Consider the following 22,773-nt stretch of genomic DNA (forward strand, 5'->3'; position numbering starts at 1 on the left):
GCAGGCCACCTAGCTTCCAACAACTGAAGTTTGTCACAACTCTTAAATTGCAAAGTACAAAGAGGGAGTGTTGTGAGGCTTAAATTGAATCCTGAGTGTTTGGAGGCAAGTCTGAACTCTGCTGAATGATGAAGAGATATTTTTTATTTTGAAGACATTACATTTCTTATGTTGTTATATTCTGTCAGACCCTCAAACAGGATGCTTGGTTACCGGTGGCTGATTAGGGCAAATGTATGATAATAAACGGCAAGCTGCAGCTTCATTAGGGATTGAGTTTTTGAAACACCACTCACTTTTGTGTTGGAAACTTTAACCTTAATGCCACTTGATGGGTGACATTCTTTGCTGTATTAGTCTACAGAAGTGCAGGCATTTTGTTTTGTATATTACAAAAGACTGATGTACTGGCAATCAAGCAGAAACAGCACTTACTGTAGCTCTCCAAGGCAGTGTCCTATTCTTATCAACAGAGTTAAGCACTATACAGTACTGTGAAAAGTTAAAATCCTTAATCTTGCTATTATGTCGTGGCATTGTTAACTTAAATGTAGAGAACAGTAATTAACAAATTAATCAAATTTGGTGAGTGAGAAGTAAAAATGGTCAACTGATTGGACAAGCCTTGTTTTTTGGAAGTGGACAAAATCCTATTTGTTAACATAGAAATGTAAGGATTCTGGTGTGATGTTCTTAAATTTCATGTTATATCACATTTAATTCATCAACACACTGACCGCCTACCAGCTTCACACAGAAACTCTGTCACAATGTTATGACTAGCATTTTTTTCCAGCGGTGTAGTAGTTATGGTGAGTGATGGGTGAGAGGAAAGGAAAGAGACAGAAACCCTATCCTGTCCTGTGTCTGCACTCTAGCACTGAGTGTCATTATATCCCTGACTGCTATATTACCTCCCCTCTGTTCCTGTGCCAGATATGTGGCCCTTACACCATACAAACTTGCTGCCCTTAACCCAGGTCCGCCACATTTATGTCAGCGCACTACACAGAGAAAGATGAAAAGCTACAGAACCATTGTTGATTTAGAAATCAATACTTCTTTGTCTCCTCGTGGAAGAAGGTAGTTTCTTTTATGTCCTCAAAAAGCCAAGACAATCCCCTTCTAAGAAACTAGGGCAGTAGAACCTGCTGGGGCTGTAAGCTTGGCAAAATGTTGCTTTCCTGTTACAGACTTTTCCAAAGGCAGCCAAAAGTTACTAAGACTGGGCACCTCAATCATGTTGATACCATATAATCCTGGGAAATTTACTGTAAAATATTATCTGTTGTCATGTTTATCCTTCAGCACATGTGTAGTGGATTTTATTAGCATTCATTTACAATGCTAGTCTGGTTGAATCATCAGCCCTGCAAGGATAGTTGGAACTCATTTCCAAAGTGAAAGGACAGTTCTGGATGATATGATTTGGCAACTGGCTCATAACTGTATATTTTTTGTAGAAATCGGTGTGATTAAGATGGTTACTGACTATGACAGTTATATGGTGTTTCACAGGGACACCCCAAAACAGCAGATGTATTTTAATGGACATCTGGACAGAGAAAGTTTTTGACAAATCTGGAATAGATTGCTCATGTTAAGTCATGCAGGGATACTGAGGGAGGTTTTGCGAATTTGAATTGCTCATAATGAATACAACTCTATGGCTGTTTGTTCTGTAATTATAAAGAATGTGTCGCTGCGCTGCCAATGCCAGTGTAATGTTGCTGAGGCTTTTACAATAGAAATTATGCAAAGGATAATTGAGAACTGATGTGAAATTTTTATTCAGCTGAGTTGCGCTTGAATTGCTGTAGTTGAGTGTTTCCTGTGAATAGAATTTATTCGGCTGGCCACACACAATGATTTGCCCCCAAACAAGAGGATTTTTTCCCAAAAGCAGCGTGTTTGAAGACTATCATGCTTCAACTGCTTTTAGATAAAAATCCTTGTATTATGTTCTTGTATTAATCCATCCATCCCTGCAACAATTTTGCCTTGCGCCTCCCCCAGGTCAACATTGGCACATGATAAGGTTTCTCTGAAACTGATGGCTGGATTTCCATAAAATTCACTGTGGGTATTTATAGTACCCAGAGGGAGAATTCTGATGTTTTTGATCACCCCCCGACTTTTACTGCAGCATCACCAGCGAGCCAACATTTCCGTGTAGAGAGGAATATCAAAATGTATCACACAGATTGCCATGAAATAGACTTAATCAACTCATGGCCTTTTCTCTAATGCCATCCGCTATTCATATTAACCCTAAATTACATACTTGTAGATCCCCAACTTCCATTTCCAAAGATAAACTAGCATGTAGCTGATAGTGAGACTGTCACTTCACATAGGCAAGCAGCCTCTGCTATTTCACACAGCCAAAGCTATGCATTTTTATGCTTCCGCATCAGAAAATGGTTTACCGGTCAACGGTAAACTTCACTGTGACATGATAAAGTTCTGCAAAAGCACCATTCTGGCCATTATTTAAGTCATAACTCAGGATCAGAAGCAGAGATTGTGACCAGATTTCACAGATTTCTGTGGTGATTGAATAGATCTTCTGTTCCGCCTGGTTGAACGTGTGTGTGAAGCATCAAGGTTTTAGAATTTATAACTCCTTTGCACATCCACCACAAGCTTATTGGTTTCACTGAAATTGAGCTTCAGGTGATTGTCATTGCACCATGTGATGAAGCTCTCTGGCAGTCCAGTGCACTCGTCTGTAAAAATAGTCTCAAAGTGAAGCCAGCATGTTTCTCGCTGGAAATCATTCACTGGAATCATACTTAGAATTACACTTTATAACACAACATATATACGGCTATATTCTTTGAGTTTGGAAACTGCAACCTCACTGGTGTGCAGAGGCATATAACCACAAGGTGGTAATTCTTGTTAATGAGTTGTTGTTTTAACAAGTTCCTAAAATTAGCTGAGCAGAAATTGTTAGATAACACACCCCTCACCCTGAAATCTCAAGCCTTTTTTATACATCCTGTTCATCTCACTGCCAGTACTAGTATAGTATAGCATAGCATAGCAGCCAGGTTGTAGTGCCTTATGGAGACCACTATATGTGCTCTGGCTTCCTCACACTCTGTAGACCTGTTCTGTATTCATATGAAGACACGCTGAGGAAGTATAAAGCAAAGCACCTGGGTTGATTCTTGAACATCCTTCATTCTGTCTTATGAAATTTCTCTACTGTTATCATACTCACACAACACAACCAGACGTCGCAGGCCACAGTTTGGCAGTATTTAATGTCACTATTTCGTAGACATTACACATGTCTTAAACTATGCAGTGAAGATTTCAGCTTTTTGTCTCCTGAGTAACCACCAAAATCTTTCACACATGCTTGGTCAGAATCCAGACGATACTGTCTGTGCGGCAAATGTTTGGAGTTTTGATATATTCGTCAACAGTGTGTGGGCTTCTTCCTTCCACCGGGCCGCTGTGGTCTCTGTCTGGGTCTTTAGTGTGGTGTAGGACATGTCACAAAGTCTCTGACCTGCCTATCTGCTACTTCAGCGAGTAGTGAAAGAGGCCTTTAGGAGTTCTCCGCCTCGCTCTCCTCATCTGCGTCTCCTCAGAAGTGATGCCAGGACAATAGAGGGAGAGGAGTGCGCACGGCCTCACACCAGCTGTGAACGCTCAAAGCAACTCTCAGTCCAGATTTCTGCAACTCACCCACTCGTTTGATTTCTTTGAGCCTACGCTTTCCTCTTTGCCTTTACTGCCTTTTAATGACCTCCATGTTACTCTATCAATCTATCACGTGCTACATCTCAATGCTTTTGCAGTAGCTCTGCTCTTACAGGCTTGATTGGTCATGTCTGTGAAACAGAAACTGATATTATGTTTGATACTGAAGATTTGGGATTATTGAATTAATATCTGGAAAGTTTCAAAGACGTGACTGGGCTTGATATTGCTGTAAATCTCCAATCAGGTTGACAAATTGTTGTGTTACTGGAGTTTATAACGATGGAAGCAACAAACTCTCAGGGGGGTGGAGAACAATTTACTGAACTGTGGAGACTTGTTAAAGAGGAGCATTAAGAAGTCTCCACAGTTCAGTAAATTAGGCTCTCTTTATTCTAGATTCCTAGAAATGGAAACATCTTAAATGATATCTGTAACTTGAGCACTTTTTCAAACCCATCTTAGTTGCATGGCTCACTAGTCAATGTGTCACACATGGTGCTTTAAGTAACAGCAGTCTACAAGTAAAACAACAGCTGGCTCAGTTGTAAATGTGAGCTTTAGAGGTTTAGAAATGTTATCCAGTATTTTCTGAGCATTTCTTTGTGCCACAGAGTTTGAGAGTTTAATTTAGGCCAGTCACAATAGCCACTGCTGGATCCTCAGCTGAGTTTGGTTTGTTTGCAAAGACTTCATGGAGAATTCAGAGAAGATTTTAGTTAAATCAGAGTGCAGAATTAATTTGGTCTCGCTCTTTTGCTCCACAGGCATCACAAGACTGTGATGAGCAATGATTTAATCCCCAGTGTTTGTACGTCTTGCTTACGCATCTAAGGTACACTGAAAGGACGTGTGCATGCAGAGTTTGATTGATGTGTGTGATAATTTCCCAGTTGGCAAACATTTACACGTGCACTCCGTCATTTGTGGCCTATTTGGATTGGCAGACATGCAGCCCTGATTGGCTGGTTTCACTGAAGACTACGTGAGACAGATTTGTTTGACTGGGCACTCTAAAATACGGGGAGCATGATTAAAAACTACATCGCCTTCATTTTACCCCTTGTTGGCCTCAATGGTTTTGAATCCACATCATTCGTTTACTCACAGGTTTCTACGCCATTTCTTTCCACAGTGAAGCTTTTTTGCATGGCTGCACAATGAAGATGTAGAGAGGAGCCGTAGCTTGGGCAAATAAGGTCACACTGACAAACATGTGTCTGCGTTATCCGCAACGATTTAAGAATAAGAGCTAGAAGCCGCATTGGTCAATCAAATAGTTGTAGGAGAAATATAATTGACTTCTGGGAAACTCAACTCTAAAAATAGAAAGCACCCAAATCCCGGCTTGTTCTTTTCCAGGCCTGGCTCTCTCTCAGACCACAGAGTGAGGACCTTAGATGGGCCAGAAAACTTTAGAGCATCCAAAAACCTCAGGATCATTATTCCATTTGAACATATTATACATAAACATCTAAAGGCATGTTCTCTCGTGTGAATCTTGTTCTCTTGATTTGACAGTCGGTCAGTCAGAAAGTCTCCTCTGAAAGGCTCCTGGAATCTGATGGGAGAACCACAAAGTGCCCCAGTTATCTTTGGATTCCCCCAGCTTGTTTTACTAAGGAGACGGCCAAACGTTGCCTTTCCCCTGCTGATAAGACAGCTCCCATCATGCCTCACTCACACACACAGAGTGTAGGGAGAATACTGCTGGCTGCTGCCGATGATCTAAGATTACTCCTGCTTTTGAACTCTCAATCCAATAGAAATAGATGGTTTACGCAATACCTATACATTGGCGTGGAAAGAGTAAAATGTCAGCGGGATACAGAGAGAGAGAGAGAGAGAGGCCACTTGTATTCATGACAAGACGGATACAAGTGGTGAGTGGTATTTTTCCCCCCTGCAGGGTGGATAATTCTTACTCGACTTCCTACATGACTGGCACATCTTAAATGACTTCCATGGTTATAAATATTTCCTTTCCCTTAAAATTTACAATATGCCCGTGTAGAGGAGGTAGTAACATTCAAGCCTTGTTATAAAAGTGGAAGATTAACAAAGTAAATATTAAAGGGAAATATGTGTACAGTTGTGTCATAGTATTGAGATGAACGATGGATGACTTCTTGCTGTGACATTGTTGCTGAACTGCAGCGTTAACAACAGGAACCAAAGTTAGCTTCAATCTTTATCCATGACTTTGAATAATCTTGTTTTATCAGTGTTGATTTATCCTAATCTTTGCTAGAGGCCACATTTTATTAAGTTCTCCTTAACTCTCAGAGTACATGGTTTTCGTTAATAGTCATGCTCATTTTTCATTAGCATATGGCCCCATATGTCCTCTCATACGGGTGGTTGGCAAATTATAAACGACTGGACAGACAAGGATCTGCGTTACAGCAAGATGACACTGATACACTGCTATTAACTCCGAAATGAGAGTGGAATTGAAATCACAGTCTGTAGATTCCAAAGCAGACTGGTTGCTTCAGGCAATCTACTTTTAAGTACACAGTGGTTAGGATTTATGCAAATGTGATTGTGTGGTTTATTATCTTACAGCACGCTCCACAAAGAAGTCATCCACTTAACTCATGGAACATATTGTTCTCAGGTTTTCAAACCACAAATGGTTCAAAATATCCTCATCAATTTATGCAGTATTCCGAGCGCTGGGAGAAGTGTAATTATTAAAGCGCTGGATCCTCATGTAAATTAATTTCATGGCGTGCACATCACTCAATCCCCTGTCTCTTCTGAATTTGCTCTGAACAGGAAAGCTCAGTATCTCTGTAGCACACACTGCACCACTTTACTTTACTCAAGTTTAAACTTCTTAAACTCACAGGGAACCCTCAATTCAGTGTTTTCAGAGCCAGTACGTCTTACTATATATCATTATAGATTCATAGAGTGAAAAAGAGCTCAAAATCCCACCTCACCAAAAGTAACTTTCATTTTCCCTTTTTTCATCTTTTTTTCTTCCATTTTTTCAAGTTTTTGTTATAAATATAAATGTAGGCCTTTTACATCTGACTTTTTATGAACTGTATGTGGGTGTACTTTTAAAAAAAGTTTTTATGGATGGTTGTGGCAAAAATGGAAAGCAGCATGGAGTCTCTTCAAATAGCTTGTACTTTAAATGCCTGTCACGAACGGATCAGTCACAAGAGGGGAAATATTTTCCTAAATCTGTTGGGAAATATTTGTAGCATATCTGCTGGCCCAGGTATTGCTAAAGTGCTCCTTCAGCTTTCCCTCCAGCTGACACTCGTCCCACAGCTGTGAAGAAAACAAGCATAAAGCTGCAGGGTTGTTATGAATACCTTGCCCCCTGCAAAATGATAAAATATTACAGTAAGCTGCAGCCTCCACGAGTTAAAAGATGGAGTAGCTTTCTTGTATTGCTCTTGGTTTCCCCTTTCCTCGTGTGGTTTATTATTCTTCTCTTTGGCTCGAGTCCCCGCTAGCTTTACAACTCCCTCACTCCTACACACCATTCACCCTCTGTCAGGACTCACATTCAAGAGTGTGGGGCATGCTCTCTGCTGAGTCCCCCGTCTGCCATCTGCTCAGGAAGGAGATGGAGCCTGAATCAGTGCAGCCAAACCTTCATCACCTCGAATGAATGATTTACATCTACTCACACTCATACCAATGCCTTCTTTTAAAAAATCAGTTTGATGATGGCTTGCCTTGTTTTTCTTGGCAGTGTTCCTGATGACTACTCTGTCTTAGGAAGAGGAGGCTCCCTGCTGCTGAGTGTTGGAGCACCAGAGCATGAATCGAGCTTGTATTTTCTCCCAATTAGTGTTTTCCTAAATAGATCCATTTATAATAGATGGAAGGAAGGAGAATTCTAATCAACTTGTGAGGTTAAACCCTACTGTAATCGCTCGCAAACTGCGATCCAGAGCCAACACTTGCAAACAATTATACTGCTGGTACCCAGGGGCCCGATCTGATTGGTGTATTTGCCTTGCGCTGTCTTGGGAGATCCTGTAGTAATTGAGTCGGCTCCCTGGCTGATGGCTTGTGAGCTGCTTTTATAGCTCCAGCGGTTCCAGCCCTCTGTAGATGTGCGGCATTATTAAAACCAGACCGCAAGTGGGACATTACATTGGGATATAATGCGCTGCACTGAAGCATACTGTGTGGTATCCCACTGTTCCCCAGCCGTCCCAGTCACTGTCCTTTGCAGACAGACGCCACTCCTGTAGTGGGCAGTTTTCCCTGCTGGCAGCCCTCCCAGAGCCTGTAGAAGTCATCCTCCTTCCCGCCACCATCCTTCATTCCCTCAGAGCACTTTTCTGCCAAAGGGCCCGTTTGGCTCATGCCGTGGCTCAGATAAACAACAAAGATGGGGTCCAAAGATGCTTTCAAGAGGCACCTGGTATGGTGCTCTTGTTTCAATTTGTGGACTGCCATCACTCTTACATCCCTCTAATAGAATTTAGATCTGATCTGCTGTGGCTTTATTAATGAGTATGGAAACTGCTGGGTTTATCCAGTCAGATATTTCCCTTCCAGCTTAATAAATTTTCATTTTAATGCACAATGTTGGAATGTTTAACCAATAGCATGTTTTCTTTCTCCGTAGGTGACTGCGACAGATGCAGACGGCGGCTCCTTTGGCTCCATTACCTACTCTCTTGGTTCTGGCATCAACAGCGCTGTTCCCTCTCAGTTCACCATTGGCAAGGAGACTGGCCAGATCTGCACTAGTGCTGCACTAGACAGAGATCAAGGGCCGGCCAGCTTCGACTTTACTGTTACTGCAGTGGATGGGGTGAGCTTACACATTTAGAAATCATGCTTAATATGAATCCATCCAGCCACAGAGTAATCCTATAAACACAGCAGCCTTGCTTTTTTTTTTACAGGCCAGATAGCAAAGACATGGCCAACAGTGCAGAAAAACTTTGATTTGAGCAGCCAAGTAAAAAAATAAAAGCTTGAATGGCTCTCCGTGGCAAGCTTATTCAAAAGTTAGTATATCCTGTTCACTTTATGCCAAATAATACCTAAAAAATAAAAGGTTTAAAATGAAAGAAAATTACTGCGGCCATGTTAAAGCAATCAGATGGAGAAATGCCTCAACTGTCAGGCAGTAATATTTTAACAAGTTGGACTGCTGCCTCGCTCGTTTTTGCCACCTGGTCCAAATGAAAAGCCTTCACTGTATTTTTTACAAATGAAAAGCCCATGAAACAGATTGTTTGGTTGCGGCGAGCCCTCTCACCCTCCACGGGTCATGACATATTGCTCTTTCCCGAGGGAAGCTATCAATCTGTATCCCTGCACGAACCTGCTGGGACTATATTTCAGAGGCTACGCCATACAACGAGATTTTAACAGGGTTTACTGCTGGTTTTTACTTGCACCATTAACGTGGCTTAAATCCTGCTTTCAGGTGTGTTTTTTCTGTTCACGGTGTGATGTATGTGACGGTATGACAAAGGAGCTTTTGTTTCCTCTGCAGGGTGGACTGAGCTCAGTAGCCTATGTGAAGGTAGATCTGGTTGACATTAATGATAACAGACCCGCCTTCTACCCAGTCAGCTATGCTGTCAGTCTGAGCACACAGAGCGCCCCTGGGACATCTGTTGTCAGAGTGATGGCCTATGACCCAGACTCAGGCGAGAATGGACGAATTACATACAAAACAGTACCTGGAGGGGCCTCCCCTTACTTTACACTCAACAAAGATACAGGTTGGCATTTTTCCAGTTCCTGTTTATGTTTTACTATATTTTCAAGATTTCAATTATTTAAGGAGCTGATTGATTTTGGCCTTCACATTATGTTTTCACATGATGTCAAAATGGCCTGTTTGAACCTTGTCTGTGTCTTTGTTCTTGTAGGTGTGATCTCCCTGTCTCGATCTGTCTATGGCAAGGCCAACTCTGTCATTCCCATGCTGATCTCTGCTCAGGATGGCGGCGGTCTAGTTGCCCATGTCAATGCCAGAGTCAACATTAGCGTGGTGGCGGGGTTGGTGGCGCCACCTGTGTTTGAACAGACTCAGTACTACTTTACTGTGACAGAGGACGTCTTGCGGGGGACAGTCGTAGGCATCGTCCAGGCCAGTAGTAAGACAGGTGGGGCACTCACTCACTCACTCACTCACTCACTCACATTGGAGTTTCACAGCTCATACTGAACAGATCAGTATACATTTCTCAGTCTCATGGATCATGCTTAAAAGAGTGTCTTTTCTGTACCCTGCACCACTTGTACAAATAGGCGTCGGGCCACTATACACACCTAACTCTGAACTAACATCAGTCAAAAATTCCATTTCACAACTTTGTTTATATATTCATTTTCAGAGTTTTTAGAGCTCTGTTGCAGTCATGAAAATTGAAAAATGACATCCTTGGCGTATACTGTTACTTCAGTGCTTTTAGCGCTGCCTCATGGGCCTTGTTGACTTGCCTCTGGTTTTTGTTATACTTCTCTCTTTCCAGGTACCTCCAGAGATATCTCCTACACCATCAGTTCTGGGGACCCTGTGGGATACTTTACGGTGGATCCTGACACTGGGGCCCTAAGGACCAGTCTGCCTCTGGATCATGAAGCCCAGTCATCTCTTGATTTGGAGGTGCAGGCTCGCAGTGGTAACCCGCCTGCCTTTGGCCAGGCTCGTGTCCACATTACCATCGCAGACATCAACGATAACCCACCTGTTTTTATGCCCTCATCATCGGAGTCCTTGCTGCTGCCAGAACATACAGAAATGGGTACAGTGGTGTATCGAATCCAGGCTGAGGACAGAGACTCTGGAGTCAATGGACAACTCAGCTTCGATCTTTCTTCTCCAAGTGGAATCCAGAGGGCATTCAGCATAGAGCGCAGCAGTGGGGAGATCCGATTGGTAGGGAGCCTCAACTATGAGAGTGCCCCCCGTTATGACCTCCAGGTGATTGCCAAGGACAGTGGAGTGCCCCAGCTTAGTGCCACCTTCATGCTTGTGGTTCATGTCCAGGCAGAGAATGACCAAGGACCTGTTTTTGATACCCTCACCTACCGTGTAGAGCTTAAAGAAGGGACTCCGATAAACAAACGCTTCCTGCAGGTCAGGGCTCTGAACAGAGAGACCCCTGGCTCAGGTTACTCTAGTCCCCTGGCATACCACCTGCGTCCAGATGGAGATGCTGCAGGTTTTGGCATCGCTGCAGACAGTGGCTGGCTGTTCGTGAAGAGTGCTCTAGACAGAGAAGTCAAAGACATTTATCTTCTAACAGTGCTGGCCAGTCAAGGTCATGGACAGTTGAAGAAGACAGGCAGTGCCACAGTGCGGATATCAGTGACTGATGAGAATGACAACTCTCCTCGACTCACACAGGAGAGGGTCTTCATGGCTGTGAGAGAAAACTTGCCTGCAGGAACTGGCTTTGGTCATGTGTCGGCTACAGACCGAGACAGTGGCCCCAACGGACGCCTCAGCTACCGATTCTTACACCCTGACCGCCACTTTCAGATAAATTCCCACACAGGTAAATTGAAAATGTGTTGTATTACCATTAACAACAGCAGCAGTCACAGATTAGAGTGTTAAAATGGAGGTTGCTGAAAATCTGTGTATTTAAGCTAAAAACTGCATATGTGAACAAAGTAGTTATCTGACTTTAATGTCATTAATGTAATAAAGCTGCTGTTGACCAGGAGCTTGCACAAGAAACGAATGGCTGCACTGTTGATATTATTTCTTGAATTTTCAATTTCTTCCAAATTATTAAAGATATCTGCCTCTAGGCGATACTGGAGAAACCCTGAACCATGAATTCAGAAAACTCAGTTTTATTACATATGATATTTTTCTGTAGATCAAGCTAAACTAAACTGAACTGAAATAACAGAACAAGTCATTCGTTTCTACATCACCCCAAAGAGCAATCATTGTGAAATAAAGCCATCGTGATTCCAAAAGAAACTTTTAGATTTGTCATCAAAAATTTAAATTATTTCTGAAAAAAAAAAAAAGAAAAACTCAATCAATGTTTAGTCAACTCACTGAGTCATCTCTAAAAGATAAGAGACTACAGTTGCCTCTCCCCCACCGTCATAAATTAGTCAGATGATGGTGACAGCAGCACTAAGCGCCTTGCTGGGCTCTAATTGGCCTGCTGAGCCTGTTAGTCTGTGGGTGGAGACACAGACTCAGAATTGTGATCAGTCTCTGGCTGAGTTTCTACCGCATCTGCCAACCTTCCAAAATTCCTCTGCTTGTGTGTGTGAATGAGTGTGCGTGCACATGTACACGCACATCTGCACACTGTGGATGTCTATTACTTGTGTGTCATTGATCAAAGCCTGCTGGCTCTCATCATTATTCCAGGGCTCTGGACTTTTGCCTCCACATTAAAACCCCTCTCATCCACCCCCTTCCCTCCCTAGGTGAGATCAGTACAAGGTCTGTTCTGGACAGAGAGCAGCAGTCGAGTTACCAGCTGGTGGTGGTGGTTCAAGACGGAGGTTCTCCTTCCCGTAGCGCCACAGGCACCGCCTTCATCACTGTCCTGGACGACAATGATAATGACCCTGCTTTCTCTCACAGCCAGTCTGGCAAAAACCTCGTCATACAGGTAATGCCACAAGAACAAAAACATCAACAGGCAGAAAATGAAAAGTTTTTCATATCTTTAATTACATATATGTGGTTTTTCAATCTATAGGTGACAGAGGGTCAGTCCTCTGGGATTTTACTGGGCACTCTGCAAGCCAAAGACCCTGATGAAGGAGAGAATGGCACTGTGTTCTACTCTCTGTCAGGTACAGTACCTGCAGGAAGTCGAAAGAGTACGCATGTGAAAATTGAAAGTTTTCTGTTAAATATGCTACATGTAATGATTTAGGAAAGTGATAGGATGCAGTGGGATGTCCTACAGTGATTATGGATGAAGGGAATAATGCATGTCAGAACACTTTTACAGGTAATCTGCCACCCAATCAGAAGAAATTATTTTCCATATCCGTGGTATAAGAATATTATTATGGGATAATTTTAGTTTTTTTACTGATTTATTTTGTTTATTTATGTATTTTAACAGTTTTCTGTTCTCACAAAACTAGAATCACGCAGCAAATGTTGACATTTTTGCTTGAAAATTGCCGTAAATGATTTACTATTATCAAAATAGTTGCCAATTGATTTTCTTTCGAGTGGCTAATTGATTATGATTAATCAACTAATCATTTCAGCTCAAGTGTAAAACACATCGTAACTGTCTTTAGAAAAGTATTTCATAAATGAAACAGATCATCATTGTTATCCATGTGTGTCAATACTACAGACTTTGACAACATGCTTGAAACATCCATCACCCTTGTCTGGCTTCACTTCAATGCTTCAAAATACTACAACTGACTTGCTGGGTTTGTGTAATTTGCTCTCCCACATACATCGTCTCCAGTTAACGTCTGGATCCTCTGTCTCTCCCAGGTCCCAGAGCTGAGCGTTTCTCTTTGAACCCAAACACTGGGGAGCTGCGTTCATCATCTCCGCTCAGCCGCTCGGAGCGGGCTGAGTACACTCTGACGGTGACAGCCACTGACAGAGGACTGCCCCCTCGCAGCACCTCCTGCTCCCTCACCATTCAGGTCAGTCTGTCATTGGAGCCCGGCCAGCACAAACACCCTCACTACTCACCTATTTAATATCAAAGAATAGGCTCAGCGCTGAGAGGATCCATGTCTCTGGGCCCCTCAGACTAGCTGCAGACATATCAGCCTCACTTCTGACAAGCTTCCCTCCCATCCCCTCCCTTTTCTTCCCCTGTGACTTTTCAAAAGGGGAAATTTCTATCTGAAATGGAAAAGTGGGTCTGAATCAAATACTCCCAGCTGGCTTGTGATGAGGGCCAGCTGTAGACTGCTCTGATCAAGGTCATACTCAATGACTTCAACACTTTTTTAATACAGTAGCCCTTTCTGCAATGAGCGGCGGGGCCGTACGCTCACGTAAAAACACAGCATTGCGGGTAATTCAGTTAATATTTAATATAGAACAGAAAATGGACACAATGGAAGAAACCTGGAAGGAACGTAGATTTATAGGTTCCAGGAAAAAAGAGTTGCCATATAAACAGCTTCAGTGACTGCCAGTTCTTCCTTTCCAACAAAAAAAAATGAAAGTCATAATTATTAGTTAATTGGATTAAACAGTACTGTGTTGTTCTTGCCTGCTGACGCATTTCTGTAATTTCCTTTAATCATCTTTTCATACTGATTTTCTAAATCCGTCAGTGATAGGATGGGACTACACCAACTTATTTCTGGAACACTCCTTTTCCATCTAATGTGGAACCAATTTTACAGCTTGTCATGTAAGATTTCACAACAAACACAGCCTATTTTTTTGAGGGCCTACTTACTGTGGGAACCCTGCTGTAGGGTGCCGAGCAGAGTATCTCTGAGTATCTCAGTAATGCTGCTGAAAATTTTATCAACACGACCTCTTCCTCTCACTCGCCCCTCTACAGCTGTTTAAATTTTCTCATTCCAAGCTTGTCTCAAAGAAAAAAAATGTTTCATTAAAACAATGTGGCATGTATTACTTGTGGTGCTCTTTTTATACAAACGAGAGAAGTAATAATGTAGTAGAGTCTTTGAAGACACTTGAACTGCTCATCAAAGGGAGTGTAAAGCTATACACAGTACAGAAATGTGTCCCAGTGCTAAATTCAAACCCTGTCACCATTTCCTCCTCTGATTGTGTTACTTTTTTCATCTATTGTTTTATTATTTTTCCTGGCAGCGGCATGAGTTTCAGATTAAGTCTTATTAAGGTTAGCAGGCATGTTATTCAAGTCTATAAAAACCTCTTGTAGCTGGTTTCATTTATTCCCAGTGATCACATACAGAACAAGTGAGTGGATTGGACAAAATCTGTTTCTGCTTTTCCATGAAGTCCATGAAATATTTTCATATTTTGTATTGAAAAATTGTAAACCTCCGGGCATCCAAATGAAACATTAGATCCTCTGTCATGTTTCTCTGTCCTCACATAATCTACTACTTCTTTATTGCAGGTTCTCAGCACGAACAGACCTACTTCTAATTCCCGCTCCCTATCCTTCAATTCTGTGGAGGAGGCCAAGCCTGGCTCTGTGATTGGCTCAGTGCGCCTCAGTGACAGAGAGACCTCAGAGGAAGGGGAGGTCACCTACACGGTGATTGGGGGAACAGACCGAGATGGGACCTTTGTCGTGGACCGTCTGACCGGAGACGTGTACCTGGCTCGTCCTCTTGACTACGAACGAGATGCACGCTACACCCTGCAAATTGAGGTAGATGACTTCTCTCAGGCCCCCCCGAGCAGCACTCTGGTCCACTTGGACATTGACGTCGAGGACAGCAATGACCACGCCCCTCAGTTCCCAGAAGATCCCATCACTATCGTCATCTCTGAGAGCATGGAGCCCGGCTCGTCTGTCTATACTTTCCAGGCAACAGATAAGGACGGCAGTGGGCCCAACAGCGAGCTGAGGTACTCCATTCTCAACCAGTGGCCAAACATCCCCGGCCTACTAACCCTCGACCCCTCCACTGGGGTTCTGTCTTTGGGCCAGGAGCTGGACCATGAGGTCACCTCCAACCTGATACTGGTTGTAAAGGCAACAGACTCTGCCCACGATGCCAGCCAGAGGCGCTGGGGGTCTGTCACGGCGAGGGTGTACATAACCGATGAGAATGACAATCCGCCAGTGTTCAGCTCGCCAACAGCTGTCAGTGTGATGGAGGACCAGCCGGTGGGCTTTGTGGCGCTGTATGTCATGGCCAGAGATGCAGACCAAGGGGAGAATGGCAGAGTGACCTACAGCATCCAGTCAGGCAACACTGGGGGAACATTCAGCCTCAACCCTAACACTGGTAAGTCCAGCCCAGTGCCAATGTAGTAAACATTGTAGAGATAGTTTATTCAAAAAAAATGTTATGGAGGATAATTTAAGGTCTTGTAGAAACAATGTCATACATCTGAGAAAAGTCTTTGAAAGACAATCAGGATATTCTGGATGAGTATGTTTTCCCTCTTCAGTGTGAACTCCTTTTGGCTTCTGGCATGTTTTTCCTTGCCCTGTGATTTAGCCACTAACAGGTATTGCTTGGAAGAAGGGAGGCACTCATATACAATACAATATGAATATAACACACGTTATTATCAGATATCGGCATATAATTTAGTTTGTTTAAATATATTCTACCAGGCCCTTCCTTTGTGCTCCTGTTTGTTTGATATCACTACATCTTTCAGCTTGTCCTCTATCTTTATATTTCCAGCACCTGTTGGGAATTCCAGCACTTATCCCTCGCTGAAGTTGAAATATTTTCAATTTAGTGGGACAAGCGAATCTGCATCTGTTCGCCTCTGCTTGGAGCTTTACACAGAGTTTTTGAGAAATCGTGCCACCTCTAAATTTTACTTTACATTGCATGTGTACTCACCTTTCCGTTTTCCACTCAGCTCCCCACCAAACACTTAACCTCCTCCTCCATAAACACACACAAACTCTTTTAATACTCTGCTTACGTCTAAGTACGGCACAACTCTTGCTTCACCTTTTATGACTTATTTCTCCTAGTTGGAGGCCAGACAGACAGAGCAGTGTGCCAGATATACAACACACACTAACACAAGCATGCACACACACAACCTATCATCTGTTATTGTGGATCTATTCCCATGAAAGACCAAAGAACCTCCTGCCCGGGCTTCTGGGAACCATTAGAGAAGGGATCAGTTACGCGTGTTTATGTGTACGCACGTGTGTGTGTGTGTGTGTGTGTGTGTGTGTGTGTGTGTGTAGGCATGCACATATGTGTTTGTGTGCTTGCATGAGACTCTGTCACTTAGTCAGCGCTGACCTTGGGCTATTTGGTCCGGTGGGCTTTGTTGTGGTGTTTGAGACACGTGTCAACGGAGGCTCCGCCTTCTCCTTCAAGTCGCCAACCAGGATGCCCCCTGGAGCAGCTCAGAGATGGAAACATTCAGGCGCTGTCATGCATGCCACTTCTGCTTTAGAACAGTATGTGTGCTCACCTTGAAGTGTTTTCATGCACACTGGTTATTTGTTAGAATGATGACAGAGTTAATCCTCTGAGCACCTGGTTTGCTCCTGTTTTGGGGTCAGTGACTGTGGACCTGTGACCATCCCTACACACTCTGTTTTCATTACTTTGGCATCACAGTTAACCACAATAGAGAGTTGACTGTCAAGCTATTATTAGGAATATATAAAGTCACAGAGTGAGGCACATTCTCATCAGTCATTGTCAAAAGGGAGGCCATTAATTTCACTTGTGGAGCGAAGGGAGAGTGCACTGGAGATATGGTGAATTGCTTCTTTGCAAAAGACAACACTATTCAGGGATTAACACATCAAATGGTGATAAATGACTTCTGCATAAGACAAGAAAGATGTGTTTGTTGTCTGAGCAACCTCAGCTAACCCTCACACTGCAGTCCAAAGTGTTGGCGCCACAAACCTCACTTAGGCTTAAGATGTTGGAATTGAAAACATCCAAAATAAAACGCTCCCCTGTTTCCCACTGTCTTTTTTCTGCCCATGTGTTATCAGTGACCAGGGATACAGCAGGATCACAGTGGAGTCAAATTTGGTGAAAATATTTCAGCCTGTAATTCCTACCAGATTAGAGGCTTAGGGGCAAGTTATCTCAGTCCTAGTGAGATACAAACATGCTCAAAAGAAGTTAAAACCAAAACAGCCCTGGTCTTCTCTTTCTTTAACAGTTGCAGCTCATTTTAAAGCATGAAATTGAAATTGAATCAATGCAAGCTCTACCCTCTTAGGGCAGGATAATGAAAAGGCAAGGGTGCCCCTAATTTCTACGGAGCACGGCAGGCCTGGCTGTTGCGTGTCTAGAGTGTGTGTTTACTGCTTTTTTTCTCGATGGCTGCGGCATTCTCAAATGGAAAATCTCGTAAACTGTGGCCAGACCGTTGGGCTGTTACAGCGGTGGTGGTGGTGGTAGCACTCAGGTAGGCAGAGCTGTGTGTGTGGAGAAGATTAGCTCTGATTTGGCCCTCACACGGCAACTTTTCACACTTGCTTTTTAAATCACTCGACTACACACAACCATGGAAAGTGGCATGTTTTATTGCCTTTGATAGCATGCTTTCATACTGTAGTTGTCGTGTGTAACTGCCTCTGTGAAACGGTCTGTAATAAAGTACACCCACCCACCCACCCACCAACACACACACACACACACACACACATACAGGAAATCTCTCCTCACATTTCACCCCTGATTCATCTCTCCACAGGCTCTCTGTCTATTTTCAAACCTTTGGACCGTGAGGAGCAGGACATCTTTAACCTCACAATAATCGCTGAGGATCATGGGATACCCCAGCACTCGTCCAGCCAGCTGCTGTGTGTCCATGTGATTGATGTTAACGATGAGGTGCCCTGGTTTGAGGAGAGCCAGTACGAAGCCGAGATCTCTGAGAACCAGCCACCAGGAACTAGTGTGCTGACAGTGTCCGCCTCTGATCTTGACCAAGGTGAGCTACTGCAGCTTAGGTACATGTAATATAGTATTTTTTCATTCAACATGGTTGCAGTGAGAACTGATTTGGTAATATGCAGGTCAGACTGGGGTTAAAGGTTAAAACTGAAATTTGGTTGGAAAGTTTATGTTTTAGAAAGCTACACATTGTTTTACATCATTTGAATGACTTTATCTTGATGAGAGGTCCTCACTACATGTTGAAATATAAACATAGAAATGCTCATCATATGTAGTGACATGTAACCTAAAAAAACAGTCAACCAAATTTAGCCTGGTTTTAACCATGACATGCTGTTTGCACATGTGTGTGTGTATTTTCCATCAATGGATATCAAATTGTGCTGCTGCAGCATTTAAGGCAACCAAAAATGCCTGTAATGCTTCTCAGCTGTCATGTGCTGAGTACGTATTCAAATTACATTAACAGTTGTTTTTAATTGAGGACTACACAGTAGGGTGGGGGTGGGGGTTGCATTCCCCTGGACTTAGTCAGAAGCACATAAAACAGAAGGATTATAAACTTTCTCTCCAAAGGCAATCAGTGAAGCAAACAGGTGAGGTTGCCAGACTCCTTTCAGCTAGCACGCAATCTGGCATCCAGACACCTGAGGGAGAGCCGTCACTGCCAAATGCTTAGACAGCAAAATTAATGACAAACAAACAAATAAGCATACAAGCTATTAACAAGAATATCCAAATGCCTTCTAAATGTTGTTTTTGTTGAATGTTTACAGGTCAAAGACTGTAACTTTCTAAGATTACAATCCATTATTGAATTATAACATGGTCATGGTGTGTTACTCTGCAGGAATCAATGGGCAGGTGACGTATGGTAGTATCTCAGAGGAGGGTTTCAGCATCAACCCAGTTACAGGTGTAATAAGGACCACTAAGTCACTGGACAGGGAGCGCCAGGAGTACTACACTGTGACAGGTACTGTCCTCTGAATGTCCTACACTAACACAGATAAAAACACTGTTCTGATATACACAATATTAAGAGTTACTTCCTGAATTTCAAATGTTTCATGTTCACCATCTCTTAACACACTAATGCGGTTGTCTCTGGGTTTTTTCTTACATTTTGACAGTTTTTGCAAAAGATGGAGGCCTTCCCCCCAATTATGCCAAAGCCACAGTGAGGATCCAAGTGCTTGATGAGAATGACAACCCCCCTTTCTTTGGACGTCTCTACTATAGTATAGAGGTGCCAGAAAACCTAGAGGCAATGCCTCTGTTCACTCTGAGAGCCACTGACAAGGATGCAGGAGATAGTGGGGAGATTAACTACAAAATTACAGGTGAGAATTTGTTTTGTTGTACCATTCAGATTCACCTCCACTGCTCCCATGACTTTACATTTTTCTATCTTTTTACAACCATTTTTGCTGTCTTTTCAGCTGGGGATTCATCTGGAGACTTCCGCTTGGACAGACACTCAGGTGTACTTTCCACTTCAAGGCCTCTGGATCGGGAGAAGAGGCCTGGGTACACGCTAACAGTCACAGCTCAGGACCAGGGCCACCCCCCCCTCAGCAGCACCGCGACAGTTGAGGTGACCATTATGGACATCAACGATCACAGCCCCCAATTTGAGAGCAACAGCTACACTGCAGACGTTTCAGAAGATGTTCCCATGGGCTCACTGGTCCTGGAGGTGAAAGCCATTGATCTGGACCAGGGCCCCAACAGCAAGGTGGTGTACTATCTGAGCAGTGGCTCCCAGAGCATGTTCATCATAGACCAGAACACAGGTCGCATTATCACAGCAGCACCCCTAGACAGAGAGCGGACCGCCTCTTACACCTTTGAGGTGTGTGCCACTGACTCTTCCCCTGTAAACCCTCGTAACTCCACCGCTCAGGTGACCATCTACATTCAGGATGTGAACGACAACGCTCCCTTCTTCATTCAGGACCCACTTATTGTGAACATCTCTGCCAGCAGTGTGTCCAGCCGTCGAGTGCTTGCCACCATGAGGGCAGAGGACAAGGACTTTGGGGCTAATGGCTCTGTGTTTTATCGTTTTGCCAACCCTGTGAGGGGCTTTTCTATCAACTCACTGACTGGAGACATCCAGGCCACAGAGAAGCTGCAGACTCTGACCCAAAGTCAAAGGACCTTGATAGTTCAGGCTATGGACCAGGGCAACCCGGCTCAGTCTTCCCTGGGGGTGGTTATCATTTATATTAGGGAACAGAGCTACAGGGGGATTCGCTTCTCCCGCACGGCACGAGATGTCAGTCTGCAGGAGAATGCCGTTAAAGGTTTGAGTGATATACATTTCTAACCTTTACTTGAGAATTGGCAAATGTATAAAATGATTAGTAGAAGTAAAATGTTTCAACAGTTTGTGTTCCTCATCTTACAGGCACAGTAGTAACACAAACTCAGGCCCAGTACCCTGATGGCTCCCAGACGGGCATCAGCTACAGTCTTTTCAGTGGAAACAGAATGCAATCCTTTGGAATAAACCCCATTACTGGTAAGTGCAGACATGGCAGCATCCACTACAAAACGATGTTTTCCAAATCTACAGTGTGACTCACTGTTATTTTTGTGAATTAGGTGAAATATGGGTCCAGAAATCTGAAGGACTAGACTTCGAGGAGACGCCGAAACTCCGCCTTGTGGTGAAAGCTGAGACGGCATCCTCCAGCTCTTACATGGCTGTCAACTTAATCCTGCAGGACGTCAATGACAACTTGCCACGGTTCCAACTCCAGAACTATGTAGCCTACATTAGAGAGGCACAAGGCTACGATTTCCCCATCATCCAGGTGCGGTAGCCTTTTCCCCACACATGTATTATGGTTGGCTGTTGTTTAAGTGTGAAGCTGTAGAGTAAAAAACGAACTCAAGCTCAGAAATCTAGATAGTTTTTGCACTATGGAGAAATGAATGAGTGTCCTCAGTGTCCAAAATGAAAATACTACAGAATCATTTGTGCCATGGAGCCAATTTTTATGAACTCCTGACTTCCAAGTCCAATATTGCTCACTAGTTCATGTTACACTGAAACAGCCTTTGCATATATTTCTATATTTTTATATCCCTAATTGGGTGATCATTTCCTCAGGTTGCTGCAGATGACCTGGACCAAGGTCAAAATGGCCAGGTGACCTACTCTATCAGGTCATCATCCATGAGTGGCTTGTTTAAGATAGACCCACTGACCGGCAGCATCACCACTGCAGCCATAATGGACCGAGAGATCTGGACACAAACAAAGTGAGCTTTGCTCATTTGCTCTCTTTTTTTCTCTTTGTCTGTAATCACTTCCTGACATGTGGTTCTTCTCAGCTCTTCTCTGCCCTCAACGCATCCTTGTTTAATGTTTGTTATAAGTGTGATAATGTTCATTTCCCTACACACAAATATCCCTTGTTTGAAGGTTAAAGCTAATTTTTGTGCATATTTTCATTAGAAATTCTCAGGTTTTTTTTCAAAACGGAGTAGATCAGTTTAAACTTTTAGTTGCAAACCTGTTTGCACATTTTTCTTCCTGCAAGAAGACAATCTCAACTGCCTCTTATAACAAGGACTGCTCAGAAAATAGTTGTCAAAGTTATTGATTTTTCCAATCAATTTTTTATATTGAAAATGATATTACAAAAAGAGAGCACTGTCATTGTAAAAAAGTTTCCAATGCTCATTTAAAAAAAAAAAAAAAAAAAAGTTGATCTTGCTGGCAGGTGAAACTTTACACAACAAGGTTAAAAGTTCATGCATTGACCATTAATCTTGTGGTACCAGGCTTGTTGTTACGGCAACAGATCGGGGAACCCCGCGGCTGGCTGGCTCTGCCACCCTCACTGTGATCATCATCGACCTCAACGACAACAGCCCCATGATTCCTCTGCCTCGGGAGATCCGAGTGCCTGAGGGTAAGTCAGCATCACAGTTGAAGTTGGCCCAGTGATCTTATCATAAAGCCTCACATCACACTCGCTGGCAGCTCACTCAGCGTGGCTCAGTGAGAAAAGTCTGAACCTATTATGAAACAAGCTATTGCCAAGTTCCTCTGTTCATTTCCTGTCTGTTAGATCAAGGCTTTCCAGGGCAGGATATTTCTTAATAAAGAGAAAAAATTGGAATTTATTTTCTTCAGCAGCAACCTAAATGTCTGCTCTTCTTTTCCTGCCTCCCCACACACATACAGATACTCTGATTGGCACAGTTATCACCCAGGTAACAGGAAATGATGTGGACTCAGGGCCAGCCCTATCCTATACACTTCACCTGGATATAAACAGCCAAGGCATGTTTGGGATTCATCGTTATGGAGGAGGAGTGTCTCTGACTGGCCCTCTGGACTATGAGGAAAGGACGTGGTACACTCTGACCGTCCGCTCATCCGACTCTAAACATCAAAGCGAGGCCAACCTCACTGTGCTGGTGGATGATGTGAATGATAATGCCCCCACCTTTACTCAAGACTTGTATCAGGTACAGATACCTTCACACATCTGTCTTCACACCAGCATTTAACACCACATTTTAGAGAGTTAG

At 43.3% G+C, this 22,773-nt stretch overlaps 1 protein-coding gene across 1 annotated transcript in view; it reads left to right on the forward strand.

Moving 5' to 3' along the window:
• The window catches only part of LOC311256650 (protocadherin-16-like), an 83,056-nt gene that overhangs the window by 55,206 nt on the left and 5,077 nt on the right, over positions 1-22,773 (forward strand). Inside the window, exons 3-19 of the mRNA XM_084351887.1 lie at positions 8,324-8,512; positions 9,206-9,437; positions 9,588-9,824; positions 10,194-11,222; positions 12,124-12,311; positions 12,402-12,498; positions 13,169-13,326; positions 14,757-15,597; positions 18,014-18,253; positions 19,070-19,195; positions 19,353-19,562; positions 19,662-20,528; positions 20,633-20,746; positions 20,830-21,041; positions 21,341-21,492; positions 22,018-22,148; positions 22,424-22,710. Of these exons, the coding sequence (XP_084208013.1) occupies positions 8,324-8,512; positions 9,206-9,437; positions 9,588-9,824; positions 10,194-11,222; positions 12,124-12,311; positions 12,402-12,498; positions 13,169-13,326; positions 14,757-15,597; positions 18,014-18,253; positions 19,070-19,195; positions 19,353-19,562; positions 19,662-20,528; positions 20,633-20,746; positions 20,830-21,041; positions 21,341-21,492; positions 22,018-22,148; positions 22,424-22,710 (5,310 nt within the window). The remainder of the gene's footprint in view (positions 1-8,323; positions 8,513-9,205; positions 9,438-9,587; positions 9,825-10,193; positions 11,223-12,123; positions 12,312-12,401; positions 12,499-13,168; positions 13,327-14,756; positions 15,598-18,013; positions 18,254-19,069; positions 19,196-19,352; positions 19,563-19,661; positions 20,529-20,632; positions 20,747-20,829; positions 21,042-21,340; positions 21,493-22,017; positions 22,149-22,423; positions 22,711-22,773) is intronic.

This window comes from Pagrus pagrus (assembly GCF_965226575.1).
Source record: "Pagrus pagrus genome assembly, chromosome: 4".
NCBI classification, from domain to species: domain Eukaryota; kingdom Metazoa; phylum Chordata; class Actinopteri; order Spariformes; family Sparidae; genus Pagrus; species Pagrus pagrus.